General features: G+C 48.4%; 1 protein-coding gene across 1 annotated transcript; it reads right to left on the reverse strand.

Annotated features, from left to right (window-relative positions):
* Positions 1–13,333: 13,333 nt before the first annotated feature.
* On the reverse strand, positions 13,334–14,465 carry LOC148509490 (uncharacterized). The gene has a single exon (XM_088443031.1). It carries the CDS (start codon positions 14,443–14,445, stop codon positions 13,351–13,353), a length of 1,095 nt encoding a protein of 364 aa, XP_088299157.1. The 5' UTR covers positions 14,446–14,465; the 3' UTR covers positions 13,334–13,350.
* Positions 14,466–17,142: the final 2,677 nt, after the last annotated feature.

A 17,142-nucleotide genomic window follows, 5' to 3' on the forward strand; every position in this document is an offset into this window, starting at 1 on the left:
TGTGTGCACTGTGGCTGCACGTGCATCAAGAAAGGAGCAGCGCCAAGCGTGCGCCTGTGTCGCATAAGTAAAGGGCCGGCTGGCTCATTTCTTAAAGCATGGTGTAACCCACAAAGTGCACTAGTCTCCAACAAAAATAAAAAATTATTTTCTGTGTTTGTGTGCGCCTTAGCCGCACGTATATATCAATATAACTTAAATGGAGGACCAAACTTTCTCCGATAAAAATAAAATAGGGAAAGATCAAGAACCACTTCCTCCTAGTGCTGAAGCTGCCGCCACTAGTCATGACATAGACGATAACATGCCATCAACGTCGTCTGCCAAGGCCGATGCCCAATGTCATAGTAGAGGGCACATACAATCCCAAATGGCAAAGTTCAGGAAAATGACCTTGAAAAAGACATTTAAATCAGCTGAAGAGAAACGTAAACTTGCCAATATGCCATTTACGACACGGAGTGGCAAGGAACGGCTAAGGTCTTTCCCTATGTTCATGACTAGTGGTTCAGCTTCACATGATGATGGAAGCCCTCCTCCCACTAAAAAAATCAAACAAGTTAAGCTGGCAAAAGCACAGCGAAGAACTGTGCGTTCTAAGGAGATATCACAAATCCCCAAGGAGAGTCCAAGTGTGGTGGCGGTTGCGATGCCTGACCTTCCCAGCACTGGACGGGAAGAGGTGGCTCTTTCCACCATTTGCACGCCCCCTGCAAGTGCTGAAAGGAGCACCCACAGTCCACTTGCTGATATGCAAATTGAAGATGTCACTGTTGAAGTACAACAGGATGAGGATACTGGTGTAGCTGGCGCTGAGGAGGAAGTTGGCGAGGAGGATTCTGATGGTGATGTGGTTTGTTTAAATCAGGCTCCGGGGGAGACAATTGTTGTCCATGGGATGAAAAAGCCCATAACGGTCATGCCTGGGCAGAAGACCAAACATTCCACCTCTTTGGTCTGGCAATATTTCTATCCAAATCCGGTCAACAACTGTCTTGCCATATGTACCATATGTAAAGGTGAAATAAGTTGGGGTAGGGACGTTAACCACCTAGGAACATCCTCCCTTATACGGCACCTGCAACGCGTTCATAAAAAGTTACTGTCAAGTTCAGAAACTTTGGCTAAGACCGTAAGCAGTCCAGGGACACCTAAATCCCGTTGTCCTGTTGTATCCAAGCGTCTGCAAACCACACTGTCAACTCCCTCCTCGTCAATTTCCTCCTTAGTCAGGATCGGAAGTAGTCCTGCAGGCCATGTCACTGGCATGACTGACTCTCCTATCCGGGATTCCTCCGGAGGATCCTGCATTGCTACGCCTCCTGCTGCCACTGCTGCTGTTGCTGCTGCTGGGAGTCGTTCATCATCCCAGAGAGGAAGTAGGAACACCACTACTTTTACTAAACAATTGACCCTCCAACAGTCCTTAGCGAGGAGGATGAAGTACGACAGCAGTCATCCTGAAGCAAAACGTATAACTGAGACCTTGACTGCTATGTTGGTGTTAGACGTGCGTCCGGGATCCGCCATTAGTGCAGTGGGATTTAGACAATTGATGGAGGTAGTGTGTCCCCGGTTCCAAATCCCGTCTAAATTCCACTTCACTAGGCAGGCGATACCGAGACTGTACAGAAACGTCACAAAAAGTGTCCTGAAAAATGCGGTTGTACCCAATGTCCACTTAACCACGGACATGTGGACAAGTGGAACAGGGCAGACTAAAGACTATATGACTGTGACAGCCCACTGGGTAGATGTATCACCTTACGCAGCAACAGCAGCAGCGTCACCAGTAGCAGCATCTCAGAAACGCCAGCTCGTTCCAAGGCAGGCTACGCTGTGTATCACCGGTTTCAGTAAGAGGCACACCGCCGACAACCTCTTAGAGAAACTGAGGGAAATCATCGCCCAGTGGCTTACCCCACTTAGACTCTCCTGGGGATTTGTGATATCTGACAACGCCACCAATATTGTGCGGGCATTACATCTGGGCAAATTCCAGCACGTCCCATGTTTTGCTCACACAATAAACTTGGTGGTGCAGAATTTTCTGAAAAGCGACAGGGGCGTGCAGGAGACGCTTTGGGTGGGCCGAAAAATTTCTGGCCACTTTTGCCATTCAGCGACTGTGTGCCGAAGACTGGAGCGCCAGCAAACACTCTTGAACCTGCCCCGCCATCACCTGAAGCAAGAGGTTGTGACGCGGTGGAACTCAACCCTCTATATGCTTCAGAGGATGGAGGAGCAGCAAAAGGCCATTCAAGCCTATACATCCACCTCTGACATAGGCAAAGGAGGGGGTATGCACCTGACTCAAGCGCAGTGGAGAATGATTTCCGTGTTGTGTAAGGTTCTCCAGCCCTTCAAACTTGCCACACGTGAAGTCAGTTCAGACACAGCCAGCTTGAGTCAGGTCATTCCCCTCATCAGGCTTTTGCAGAAGCAGCTGGAGAAAGTGAAGGAGGAGCTAAGACGGAGCGATTCCGCTCGGCATGTGGGACTTGTGGATGAAGCCCTTCATTCGCTTTGCCAGGATTCCAGGGTGGTCAATCTGTTGAAATCAGACCACTACATTTTGGCCACCGTGCTCGATCCTAGGTTTAAAGCCTATGTGGTGTCTTTCTTTCCGGCCGACACAAGCCTGCAGAGGAGCAAAGACCTGCTGGTGAAAACACTGTCAGCTGAAGTGGAACGTGACACGTCAACAGCTCCTTCTTCATTTTCTCCCGCAACTGGGGCTGCCAGGAAAAAACTTAGGTATCCTAAGGTGATGCAGGGCAGGCAGGACCAAGTTTGGACATCTGGTCCGGACTGAAGGACCTGACAACAATTTCTGACATGTCTACTGTCACTGCATATGATACTGTCACCATTGACAGAATGGTGGAGGATTACATCAGTGACAGCATCCAAGTAGGCATGTCAGACAGTCCGTACCTGTACTGGCAGGAAAATGAGGCAATTTGGAGGCCCCTGTACAAACTGGCTCTATTTTACCTGAGTTGCCCCCCCTCCAGTGTGTACTCCGAAAGAGTGTTTAGTGCAGCCGGGAACCTTGTCAGCGAAAGGCGTAGGAGGCTGCTTCCACAAAATGTGGAGAAGATGATGTTCATTAAAATGAATTACCAACTCTTCCAGGGAGACCAGCCTCCAGAACGTACAGAGGGACCTGTGGTGGTGGATTCCAGCGGGGACGAGTTAATAGTCTGTGAGGATGAGGATGTACACAACACTGAAGAGGGTGAGGAATCGGTGGATGAGGAGGATGAGGACGACATCTTGCCTCCGTAGAGCCAGTTTGTGCAGGGACAGATTAATTGCCAGCTTGTTTTGTGGGGGCCCAAATGAACCAATCATTTCAGCCACAGTCGTGTGGCAGACCCTGGTGCTGCAATGATTGGTTTGTTAAAGTGTGCATGTCCTGTTTATACAACATAAGGGTGGGTGGGAGGGCCCAAGGACAATTCCATCTTGCACCTCTTTTTTTTCTTTGCATTATGTACAGTTTGGGGCCTAGTTTTTCAAACTGCCTTCCTGTCTGCCACTGCAGTGCCAATCCTAGATGGGCCACGTGTTTGTGCCGCCCACTCATGTTGCTTAGCATAGCCTTTTGGACATAAAAACACTATTGTGAGGTGTGAGGTGTTCAGAATAGACTGGAAATGAGTGGAAATTAAGGTTATTGAGGTTAATAATAGCATAGGAGCAGAAAAACCAACACATTCTGTGATTTTAGCTGTTTTTATTCTTTTTTTAAAAAAAAATACAGATCCAAAACACAAAACCCAGAACCCAAAACACGGAAGGGTGGTTTTGGCAAAACCAATCCAGATCCAAAACACGAAGAAAGATCCAGATCCAAAACCAAAACACAAAACACGAAAAGTGGCCGGTGCACACCCCTAATACAAAGTATATTGTGTTGCATAATTCCAGCATATACAGGGTCAGCGATCACAGTAAGCCATTAGATGCGGCAGTAGGTCCATCCTATCTGAGCAGAAAGTTTTTATTTTAGATGTGGGCTCCATTCCTGAGCATTGGAGCAAGTCCGGGAGTCTGGGGGAGCAGCAGAAGAACTTAGCACTGCCCTGGGCATATATGTACATATCGGGTCTTCTTATGTATTGGATAGTGTATTATACAGTATTAATTATTAACCCTCTTGATGGTCTATAGCAGTGCATCCCTAACAGTGCATGTTTTTCACATCTCCTAGTTAGTGCACAGGTTATTTATTTACTGCCTGACACACTTTAAAAGATCCACAGTTGGTGCTAATCATTTCATTTGTGATACTGAGAAGAACATGCAGCACTAGTAACATTCTATTATATTACTATTTATATTGTGGTCTTAGTGTGTGCTGGGGAGGGGGGTTTCCAGGCAGACGGAAACCCCCCCTGCGTTTGCCTATGCATTGATACCCCGCTACGAAAAGGTATGCAGTCGGGATGCCGACGTTCTAAATGCCTACCATCGGCATCCCGACTGTCTAATCCCGGCAAGGATCTAATGACAGGGGTTGAAATCCTGACGCCTGTCATTTTACCTATGCCGTGAGCCCGACGCCCGGCATTCCGATCGAAGACAAGCCGGGCGCGGACAGCCACCGGGGTTTAGGTTAGGGGCTCCCAGGGGGGACTTAGGGTTAGGCAGCCCCCCTGGGAGGTTTAGGGTTAGGCTAGGGGAAGGGGGGTTAGGGTTAGGCACCCCTTGGGGAGGTTAGGCTTAGGCACCACCTCGGGAGGGTTAGGTTTAGGTAGCAGGGAAGGGGGCGTTAGGTTTAGGCACTTAGAGGGGGGTTAGGGTTAGGCACTAGGGAGGGAGGTTAGGGTTAGGCATCCCTAAAGGAGGGTTAGGGGAGGGTTAGGTTAGTTTATAATTACCTTTAGTGCAGTCAGGATCTTCACTGGTGCCGGTCTTCCAGCATCAGGCGGTAAATCATACCGATCCCTACGACAACTACTGTACATGATCTGCAGTGCATGAAGGCTGCATGAGGCAGACTCCTTTATCTCTGCACCATATGGGGATCTGGCACCGGCCCTAAGCAATGGAGGCATCCTCCTTATCGGAGCGTGGGGACTGCACGGCCGTGCAATGTGTAATTCTAGCATGCGCTCAAAAAATAAACTAACCGGCTTCTAGGAACTGCATCAGCTGCTTTCACTGGGGAGTCAGACACTTTCAGAGCAGTCACTGGGGGGGGGGTGGAGGATGTTACTGGGGGAACTGCAGCCTCTAGGTTGGCCCTAAGTATGCTGAAAGGCCTATGGGGTTTGTCCTCAATAATAGAGACAGAGTAACGATTGGGAAAGCAGAAGGTGAAGCAGAAGGTGAAGAAGAAACAAAATTAAGGGGAGGGAGGAGGAGGAGGAGCTGAATAGAAATGGGTGGGGGAAGTTAGACATAGAAAGGGAGGGGTCAGGAGAAGCCGGATGAAGGGAGGGGAGAGGAGTGACCTACCAAGGAGAAGTTGCAGGTCAGCCACCTGCTCTAGTCTGAACAAGTCAGGGAACTGGGCCATACAGTATTTGCCGGCTTTGAGAATCCTGGAGGAGAGACGCAGCTGGCCCCTTCCATACGGCGATTCCCCGTATTTTTTGCCCCTTCTGCCCACTGCGCTAGGCAGGGGGCGGGATGACGCAGCCACTCTTTCGGTGGTGGTGCGGAGGGCTAAAATTGTGAGCTTTCTGCACCTACCAGGAGAGTAGGGTAGTATGTACTGGGCTGATCCCCCTGTAAACATTGTTATCATTAGATATGAGTGGAACGGTTTTGCTGAAAAACAAACACATCTAAAGTATGGGGTTCCTCGTCAAACCGGCTCGGATCACTTTGGGGTTCTGAGCACCGAATCCTGTCTCAGGTCTTCTCACCAAGTGCGGATCTTGGATCTCGTGTGTTTTGGATTGAGTGTAAGTCCCTCCCTCGTGATTTCAGGCGCCATTGCACACAGCAGAGTGTATGGAGAGGGTGTGGGCTGTAGTTCAAGCTGCAGTATTACATATTAGTCACCAGTAGAGGGAGCTGTAGGTAGATAGAGTGAGGGGGAAGCGTGTAAAAGACTGCAGGCACCTTTGTGTATGGTTGTTTGTCAGACACTAGCTAGCACCTGCAATCCAGTGCAAACAGGCTCTTGTGTATGTTTGTTAGAAGTAGAGATGAGCGGGTTCGGATCAGTTCGGATTTCCACGCCGAGTTCGGATTTTTCCCGGCAAAAAACGGGAGGCAAAACGTCAGTTTTCATTGACAAACATCATCATTCCTGGACTTTTCCGAACCCGCTCATCTCTAGTTAAAAGTGAACTTGAAGTGAGCTGCACTTACTTACAGTTGTTTTTCATAGATGTGTTATATTCTTTTACACTACCCTGTGTTTGTGCCACTGCTCTGTCGCTGTCTGTATTGTATCCAGTCAGCTCGCTGCAGCCTTTGGCCTATATTGGTGAAAACATTATCGTCAGCTGTGATGTGGTCAAAATTGACTGGAGATGACTGGAAGTGAATGTTATTGAGATAAATAACAAAAACAGGTCAAAGTTACATGATTTTAGCTTTTGTTTATCAACTTAAAAAAATAATAATTCTGATCCAAAAGCAAATCTAAAGCCAAAACACGACAATGATTTACAACCAAAAACAAAACACGAGCGTTTTTTGTTGTTATTATTATTATTATTGAAGTTATTATCCCGGTTGTAAGGTATCCCAAGGGTAAGTAGTGGGGTTAGGTGGAGGGTTAGGGATAGGCAGTAGGGAGGGAGGGTTAGGGTTAGGCAGTAGGGATGGAGGGTTAGGGATAGGCAGTAGGGAGGGAGGGTTAGGCACTAGGGGGTGAAGGTTAGGTTTAGGGTTCGGGGAGGGAAGGTTAGGGGTAGAGTTAGGATACTTAACATCAGGTGTTGGTATCCTAACCCTGTCGAGATGCTGGTAATCAGAATGCCGGAGCCAGAATCGCGACAGTAAGTAGTGAGGTTAGGGGGAAGGATAGGGTTAGGCACTAGGGGGAGGGTTAGCGTTAGGCACTGGGGTGAAGGTTCGGGTTCGGTACTAGGGGGGGAGGGTTAGGTGTCCGTAGGCTGTAAAAAATGTAAAGAATTTCAGGACACATTTTGCGCCTCAGTGCATTACAGGCATCGCTTAATTAGTCTCCAGAACAGATACTCTCACTGATTGGAGCTACTCTACACTACAATACCAGGGTCACTCTTCTAGCCATTCTCATTCACCATCCCAGTGTACCTGGCGCTGTGCTCTCTGCCATAATAGGAACCCTGAAGTGGACAGATTCAACTCTGTGGGTGGGCTGTACTATGCATTGCATTTTGAATTTGGTACATCCTGCTGTGGTAACCTTGACTTTACGTGGTAAGTAAAGAGTTTACCTTGTGTGTTGTGGTTCAATCTTCACTCGACTTACGGAGAGGTGAGAGTAATGGAAGCACATGAAGGAGTGACGAGGCAGCTTGTGTTTTTTTATTTTGTGAACACAGGTTTATTAGAGAGTCGGCAGGGCACTTGCATAAATAACACACCTCACTCAATGAGGCAGCCTTTGTATTGCATCAGTGGGAAAAAACATCAATAATGAGATTACACATAAAAACAATGGCATTGGCACGGCACCATACGGATTGGTGTAATAATACTTCGGCAGTATGACCATACAATGTAAGGCAACTTTTACGTTACTATTCACAGTTGAATTCAGTATTAAGCATACATTCTTATCTCAAACGGTTGCACACTACAAGAAAACAATTCAGCAATGATGACAGTACTAAACTAACAGTTTCAATGTCCAGATGACCTTAAACACAAAACACTGTATTCCTACCCGTCTTCGCTGCTGCAGCTGGTGGAGTTCTTATAGATCAGTTTAAGTTGACCACGGTACTAGTCCCACTTAGTGTAACGTTTGTTAGTATTAAATCTGGGAGGGAAGAATCGCCAATGTGTATATGGAAGTCCTGTACACAGTACAGCAATTCAGTCACTGAATGTTAATTCCACTTTTCTCTCTATAAGCACATTCAATTCTCAGGCAATCAGGTTATTCAATATTCCTAAACAACTGGTACTGTAAAGTGTCCCGCAGTTCTATCCCAGGTTGAAGGGCTATATTATCTCCTTTCAGTAGTGTATTCCAGCTTTCAAGTATCAAAGAATCACTGTGCTGTGAAATAGGACAGTCTTGGTGTGATCCGGAAAACATGCAGGGTAAATATTGGTGAGCTTGGTCAGTGAAGCAGATAACTCCTATATACTGAAAGTGAAAGTAACACTGAGGTTCTGCTATTTGCAACAAGGTATGAGAAAGTCCAGTACTACTGAGTGTCAGTGCAGCTCTGCCTGTGGTGCAATCAATCTTCCACTCACCACTCCTGTAGTTACCTCTGGTGCAAGGCTATGTAACTTCTCCACTGCTGGAGCTGTATGTCTACACTGCAGTTAATCGGTGGCCATCTTGTGGTTGGCAGCATGGCAACTCAAAGCAAGTGTTGCTGTTGGCCTGTGGCCATCTTGTGGTTGGCAGAAAAAGTTATAAATCCCAATAGGACAGCGCCTTCTCTTATAAGTAGTATAACAAATGAGGGTGCTTTGAAGTTACCCTATGATGGCTGCTGCTGTGGTATGGCGCAGGGAGGATGATTACCCTGTACTGCGTGTTGCCACTGTGGCTGTGTACCTCCACGAGCGGCTCTTGCTGCTGCGCTGGACGCCTTAATGGTATGCTGCTCTTGGTCCCAACTTCCCACTGCTGTGGCTCACCTGACCCGGTCTATCTTCCGCGGGTCCCCGGCGTCCACACTCCCGGCTCGGCTGCTCCACACTCCACTAGAGCTTTGCAGCTTGACGGTCTCTGCCCGCTGTCCTCGTGCTGCATGCCACACTTCTCCTCAGCTCCTGGCACGCCCTCTATAATTCACACTCTTCTTCGCGGGCACCTGACCACACCCACCGCTTGAGAGACAGGACAGGCTCATCCAATCAGCACCAGCTGTCCCCTTGCTTCACACGTGCTGGGGAGATATGTATTAACTCCTTCCTTGCCCAAGGTGTTATTAACCCCTCACAGTCCTAGGGGTGTCCGTTTCATGGGTGTCACATCCCTCCATACTGAAATGATGCGTGTCCTCACGCTTGGTCCAATAATAAAGGGAAACAGGACAAAGGATAATTCCCAAATAACAGAGTATTGGCATCTGTAAGTCACAAATCCTGGGCATCAATGAACATAGGATGAATAGATCATGACCCTGACTACGCCTAACCATTAACTATCACACTAGCACAAATGTACACATAAATACAACATATCAATGTCAAACAGATTAGTGCAATCAGGAAAATATAAACAGTACTAAAGGTGCCTCTACCGACCTCTCTATTGTCTGTAACGCGTGGGCAGTATTCCTTGGGTGCTCCTGGTCGAGCGTCTCACTTCACCAATTTCAGGGACATCTGCAATGACTTCCTCAACCACAGGCGATTCCCTCATTTCTGTGGTCGGGGAACCGGCCACGACAGGCCAATACATACTCAGGACAAGACTCAATGGGTCATTTAGCATCGACAACTGATCTCGGGCTGGGTGTGATGGTGGAGAATCAGGTAGTAATTCTGGGGCTCTGTGATGATTAGGGCACAATTTGAGTTGGTCCCGATGTACAACTTTCGGTTGACCACCTTCTACCTTATCAATCTGGTACACGGCTATTTCAGCGTTGGGTATGCCGGTAACTACATATGGATCAGGCTCCCATTGCGAATCCAATTTGCTGTGCCGCCGATTATTTCGCCTTAGCACGACATCTCCTATGGTTAATGGTCTGGCATGTGCGGTCGCATCGTATCGATCCTTTTGTCGATAACGGATAGCATCCATACGTTGGTCCACAAGAGCTCGAGCAGTCTGTAATCTACGCTGGTGTTCTACGACCCAATCCCCTTGGAAGCAAGAATCTGTGGCATCATCCGAAGCCAGGCCTAAGTGAACGTCAGCGGGTAGTTTCCCAGATCGTCCAAAAAGCAGATAATATGGCGTGTATCCTGTGGAGCTGTGCACAGTGTTGTTGTAGACAAAGATCAGTTCTGCTAGCAGAGTGGGCCACTCACGTCTTTGTGGAAGGGGTACCGCTCAGAGTAAATTTATCACAGTTTGGTTCATCCTTTCGCAAGCCCCGTTGCCCTGAGGATGGTATGCTGTAGTGCGTAATTTCACACACCCGTACAACTGGCATAGTTCTTGGAAGAGTAGGGCTTCAAACGCAGGCCCCTGATCCGTCAGAATACTAGCAGGGTACCCGTAGGGCCGTACAAATGCTCGCCAGACGATTTCTACTGTCGTCTTTGCCGTGAGATCCCGAACTGGCAGTACAACGGCAAACTTGGTGCAATGGTCAATTATGGTTACAGCATATTGATATCCATCGCTACTTGGTTCTAGCTTCACATGGTCGATAGTTACGAGTTCCAGTGGTTGTCGGGTAACAATGGGGTGCAGCGGTGCCTTCTCTTCTGATGGAGCCGGTCTAAGTGCTGTGCATATGTCGCAAGATTTGCACCAGTCTTCCACATCCTGACGCATATTCTCCCAGTAAAATCTTCGACGTAGGGTCGCCTCGGTCTTTTGACAGCCGAAATGGCCAGAGTGATCATGATAGGCCCGTAGGATAAGATCAATTTTCGCAGGGGGCACCACCAACTGCTCAATCAACAGATGTGTCTTTGGATCTGTGCTCTGTCATAGCAATAGGCCTCTTCGCAACGTCAAACGGTCCTTTTGTCACCACAATTGGATTAGGTCTGGGGTTGCAGCTTGTCTCTGAATTCGGGTCAACCCCTGATGAGAGGCCAGCAACTGTTTCACACTTTTTAAGGTTGGGCTTGCGTCCTGCCAGACAGTCCAATCTCCTTCCATCTCCACGCCCTGAACTTCCTGCACTCTCGCAGGGATGGGAACCATAGCATTCTGTTCCGGTGCTCTTCTTTTCAAACTGAAGTTGGGAGTTTCAATCTGCTCCCACCTGTCTATTCCTTCCAATTCACTTTCGCCTGTCTGTAGCCGGGAGAGTGCATCGGCATTCGCGTTACTTCGCCCACTTCTGTATACTACTTTGAACTGGTAGTTGGCCAGTCTGGAGGACCACCTTTGTTCCAAAGCTCCTAGAGGGGTGGTGGCTTGATGAGCCAGTGGGTTACAGTCCGTATAAGCTACAAACGGTGTTGCCGCTAGATAGTCTCTGAATTTTTCTGTCACTGCCCACACCAAGGCAAGAAACTCGAGTTTGTAGGCGCTGTAATTGGCGTTGTTCCGTTCGGTGGGACGTAGACTGCGACTAGCGTAAGCGATCACACGCTCTTGATTTTCCTGAACTTGGGCAAGTACAGCTCCCAACCCTTGCTTGCTGGCATCCGTGTACAGCCGGAATGGGTGGTTGTAATCTGGGTAGGCAAGCACAGGGGCCTCTGTCAGGACTTTCTTCAGCAGGTCGAAGGCTGTCTGTCGTTCAGTCGTCCACTCAATGGGAATTCGTTTGTTATACTTATCCTTAGGGATCCCTCGTAGAATTTCTAATAGAAGGGCAGCGACTTTGGCAAAGTCCTTCACAAACCGTCGATAATATCCTACAAATCCAAGGAACCGTCGGACATCTTTGACTGTCAGCGGGATGGGCCATTCCAATACCGCTTTCTCCTTTTCAGGGTCCGGGGTCACACCCTCAGGGCTTACAATGTGACCTAAGTACTGAACTCGGGGCTTGAGCAGGTGGCACTTGGATGGCTTCAGCTTCAGACCGAATCTAGTCAGCTGTTGGAAAACCTCCAGTAAGTGTTGCAGATGGTCAGAGTAGGTTTTTGAAAAGATGATAATGTCATCCAAATATAGGAGAACCACATCGAAATTCCTATGGCCTAGACAATGCTCCATCACGCGTTGGAAGGTGGCGGGAGCATTGCATAAGCCAAATGGCATACGGTTGAATTCATAGAGCCCCATTGGTGTGACGAAGGCAGTCTTCTCCTTGTCCTCTTCCTTCATCTGAACCTGCCAGCAGCCGCTGGTCAAATCTAGGGTTGAGAAATATTTGGCAGATTTAAGCGCCGTCAGAGACTCCTCAATTCGGGGTAGAGGATAGGCATCCTTATGTGTGATAGCATTCAGCTTCCTGTAGTCTACACAGAATCTTAGCTGGCCATCCTTTTTGCGAACTAACACCAATGGGGCTGCCCATGGGCTGTGACTCTCTCTGATGATGCCATTGCTCTTCATGTCCTCCAACAGTTGCCGTACGGGCTGAAATAGCGCTGGTGCCAATGGGCGATGCCGCTCCTTTATGGGTGGGGCATCCCCTGTCAGGATACGATGGTGTATCTCCTTCACGATACCCAGATCTGTAGGGCTATGGCTGAAAGACTCAGCATTATTCTTCACAACCTGGAGGATTCCGGCCTTATGGTCTCTCGGTGTACTGCCATCCCCTACCTGAATCTCTGCCCACCATTCATCTTCCTGCTCGTCAGCTGTACTACTCTCCGTGGTTACTTGACACTGATTAGCTTGTAAGGATGGATATACGACATCTTGAAATGAGGTCCACAATAATCGGGCCAGTGGCTGGCGTCGATACAACTTGATTGCGTAATTATGGGGATTTAAGATCCGCACTGGGACTCGTCCGTTCTTCACAGTGACGAGGGTACTGGCTACTACCGCCTCCTGGCGAGCGGACGTTAAACAGGGTTCAATTAAGGCCTCATAGCTTCTGCCAGCTGGTCCGCATCGTGCCTTGCCCCAGAGGATGGTCTCTGAATTGGGTTGCAATTTGATGGGCGTACTATCCATTAGTCTAACCTTTCCAATCTCTCCCTCATTATGGGCGAACCTCTGGTGACCTTGAAGCACCCTGATAGTCTTCTGTATGATTCTTCGCTCCCCGGTGACCAACTGAGACAATTCACTCCTTAGTGTGGCCAATAGCTCCTCCGGACATTGCTGTAAGACGTTCATTCCTAGAATCACCGGTTCTACTTTAGCTTCACTACTCTCAGTGATCAGACATCCCTTTAGTGGAAGGAGGGTTTCTCCGATCTGCATATTAGCCTCCCAGTACCCCACGCAGGAGATCCCCAGTCCGTTACTAGCAATTAGTTGCAGCCATGAGGGAGGTGGCATCAGCAACTGCCCCTCCTTCCAATAGCGTTGAAAAGCAGGTAGCTGTATGGTGGTGATTTGGGATCCTGTGTCTAACATGGCCAAAACTTCCACGCCGTTTATGACAATTGGGATTGTCGGACACGTCCCGACATACCGGGGCCACCACTCTTCAGGATTCGGGTCTACTCCTCCTGTTCTCCCCGAGGCTTGACCCCCACCCTCGGGGTGTTGCAGTTTAACGTCTCCTCTTGCCTGCAGTGTCTCTCCACATGACCTGCCTTCTGGCACCGCCTGCAGATGGGACGGCCTTGAGCATCAAACCGATCTGTTGATCTTCTCCCTTGTCCCCGGGGTGGTTCCCACCAGTCATCAGCCCTTTGTCTTCTTGGCCGCCACCGCGGCTCTTCATAATCCGCCGGTTGGGATTGAGCTAGGCTATGCACCTCCCTACATATCTCTGCCATTCCCAATGTCATTTCTTCCATCTGTTTCCTCAACAATTGTATTGGGTCAGGGGATGGCAGCTGCAGCCCATGGGAGGCGGGGTTGGTTTCTTTGGGTGCCTGACATGCATTCCGTAAGCCAGCTTCTGCCGAGTAGGACTGACTTGGTAATTCTGGAAATTCCGTATTATGCTCTTCGACCGTGCCCAACATTTTGATAGCCGCTTCTTTAAAGTCTAAGAAAGTATGCGTCGGAAGTTGTAGTCGCAGTAGTCGTAGTTGAACTCGTGTTCCTTCTCTGTTAGCTCCCTCTATCAGTTGGGTGACCAAGGTCTCATCCGGGTTCCTGACTTCTTCCTGATCGACAGCCTGGATTGCCCTCAAGGCCTCCTGCAGGGTGAGGGCGTAGTCACGCAGACTCTCCCCAGGTTTTTGTTTACATGCATATAACCTCATTTTCAAGGTGGATAAGGTACGGGCATCAAAAGTGGTCGCCAGTCGTTTAAGGACTTGTTCTACGTTCTGTTTTTCTCTGGCGGGCCAGGACGTCACTTCCCTGAGTGCCAAATTCTTCAATTGCCCAATGAGGATCTCGACCTGCTGCTGATCACTTAGCGGGTACAAACGGAAGATAGAGGTCATCTTCCTTTTAAACTCGGTGAGAGTGCTTCCTTCTGTGCCATGGTCCTCACCAGAATACGTGGGGAGCCACGGGGCTCCGAAGTAATAGGGGAGCGTGATAGGATTGATCTGTGCCACAGGGGGGTTGATCGGTGCTCCTGCGCCAGCAGGCGGTACTGCTTGGGCTGGTGGATCGGTCGACATGGTCAACATGTGTGTTGTGGTTCAATCTTCACTCGACTTACGGAGAGGTGAGAGTAATGGAAGCACATGAAGGAGTGACGAGGCAGCTTGTGTTTTTTTATTTTGTGAACACAGGTTTATTAGAGAGTCGGCAGGGCACTTGCATAAATAACACACCTCACTCAATGAGGCAGCCTTTGTATTGCATCAGTGGGAAAAAACATCAATAATGAGATTACACATAAAAACAATGGCATTGGCACGGCACCATACGGATTGGTGTAATAATACTTCGGCAGTATGACCATACAATGTAAGGCAACTTTTACGTTACTATTCACAGTTAAATTCAGTATCGAGCATACATTCTTATCTCAAACGGTTGCACACTACAAGAAAACAATTCAGCAATGATGTCAGTACTAAACTAACAGTTTCAATGTCCAGATGATCTTAAACACAAAACACTGTATTCCTACCCGTCTTCGCTGCTGCAGCTGGTGGAGTTCTTATAGATCAGTTTAAGTTGACCACGGTACTAGTCCCACTTAGTGTAACGTTTGTTAGTATTAAATCTGGGAGGGAAGAATCGCCAATGTGTATATGGAAGTCCTGTACACAGTACAGCAATTCAGTCACTGAATGTTAATTCCACTTTTCTCTCTATAGGCACATTCAATTCTCAGGCAATCAGGTTATTCAATATTCCTAAACAACTGGTACTGTAAAGTGTCCCGCAGTTCTATCCCAGGTTGAAGGGCTATATTATCTCCTTTAAGTAGTGTATTCCAGCTTTCAAGTATCAAAGAATCACTGTACTGTGAAATAGGACAGTCTTGGTGTGATCCGGAAAACATGCAGGGTAAATATTGGTGAGCTTGGTCAGTGAAGCAGGTAACTCCTATATACTGAAAGTGAAAGTAACACTGAGGTTCTGCTATTTGCAACAAGGTATGAGAAAGTCCAGTACTACTGAGTGTCAGTGCAGCTCTGCCTGTGGTGCAATCAATCTTCCACTCACCACTCCTGTAGTTACCTCTGGTGCAAGGCTATGTAACTTCTCCACTGCTGGAGCTGTATGTCTACACTGCAGTTAATCGGTGGCCATCTTGTGGTTGGCAGCATGGCAACTCAAAGCAAGTGTTGCTGTTGGCCTGTGGCCATCTTGTGGTTGGCAGAAAAAGTTATAAATCCCAATAGGACAGCGCCTTCTCTTATAAGTAGTATAACAAATGAGGGTGCTTTGAAGTTACCCTATGATGGCTGCTGCTGTGGTGTGGCGCAGGGAGGATGATTACCCTGTACTGCGTGTTGCCACTGTGGCTGTGTACCTCCACGAGCGGCTCTTGCTGCTGCGCTGGACGCCTTAATGGTGTGCTGCTCTTGGTCCCAACTTCCCACTGCTGTGGCTCACCTGACCCGGTCTATCTTCCGCGGGTCCCCGGCGTCCACACTCCCGGCTCGGCTGCTCCACACTCCACTAGAGCTTTGCAGCTTGACGGTCTCTGCCCGCTGTCCTCGTGCTGCATGCCACACTTCTCCTCAGCTCCTGGCACGCCCTCTATAATTCACACTCTTCTTCGCGGGCACCTGACCACACCCACCGCTTGAGAGACAGGACAGGCTCATCCAATCAGCACCAGCTGTCCCCTTGCTTCACACGTGCTGGGGAGATATGTATTAACTCCTTCCTTGCCCAAGGTGTTATTAACCCCTCACAGTCCTAGGGGTGTCCGTTTCATGGGTGTCACACTGCCCCTTATCGTGTACATACCGGCATTAATAAAGCCAGTATGTACCTGGAATTGCGATTAAAATGGCAAAGGACAGCTCTTCTGTAAAGAGCTGTCTTCTGCCAAGAGGGGGCTTCCGGGTCTATGACCCAAAAGTCCCTCTGCGCATGTGTCGCACGCCTCAGGGGATGCTGGGAGGGATCAGAGTGGGAATGCGGCCACATTTTCCCATTAGCACATCCTGCCCTATACGTCATGATATCTCTCCAAACACTAACAAGTTAGGCTGCCAGTGCCTATGTTGGCTGCAATTCCAACTCACATCTCGCTTCTCTGACTTGTTTGAATGTTATTACTTAGTAAAGCTATGTAATCCTACCATTTAGACACCTTTGCTGCTGTTGGTGCTGTTATATTCCAGCCCACCGTTAGCTTAACCAAGAACAGTAACAACCAGCCCTGCTACCATGGACCCGTCACCTACAGATAATCCATTCCATCATATTACTAGAAATGAGTGACATCACTGAGCATGCATGGGTTTTGTGTTTTGTATCTGTATTTTTTTTTAAAAAAAAGCATAAAAACAGCTAAAATCACAGAATTTGTGGGTTTTTCTGCTCCTATGCTATTATTAACCTCAATAACCTTAATTTCCACTCATTTCCAGTCTATTCTGAAAACCTCACACCTCACAATAGTGTTTTTATGTCCAAAAGGTTGCACTGAGGTAGCTGGATGACTATGCTAAGCGACACGAGTGGGTGGCACAAACACGTGGCCCATCTAGGAGTGACACTGCAGTGGCAGACAGGATGGCAGTTTGAAAAACTAGGCCCCAAACTGTACATAATGCAAATGCAAAGAAAAAAAAGAGGTGCAAGATGGAATTGTCCTTGGGCCCTCCCACCCACCCTTATGTTGTATAAACAGGACATGCACACTTTAACAAACCAATCATTTCAGTGCCAGGGTCTGCCACACGACTGTGGCT

Source organism: Taudactylus pleione, unplaced genomic scaffold (assembly GCF_031769625.1).
Source record: "Taudactylus pleione unplaced genomic scaffold, aTauple2 ptg000324l, whole genome shotgun sequence".
NCBI classification, from domain to species: Eukaryota; Metazoa; Chordata; class Amphibia; order Anura; family Myobatrachidae; genus Taudactylus; species Taudactylus pleione.

Excerpts from the sequence above, each read along its gene's own strand:
- LOC148509490 (XM_088443031.1), bottom strand. The coding sequence starts at position 14,445 with ATGTTGACCATGTCGACCGATCCACCAGCCCAAGCAGTACCGCCTGCT.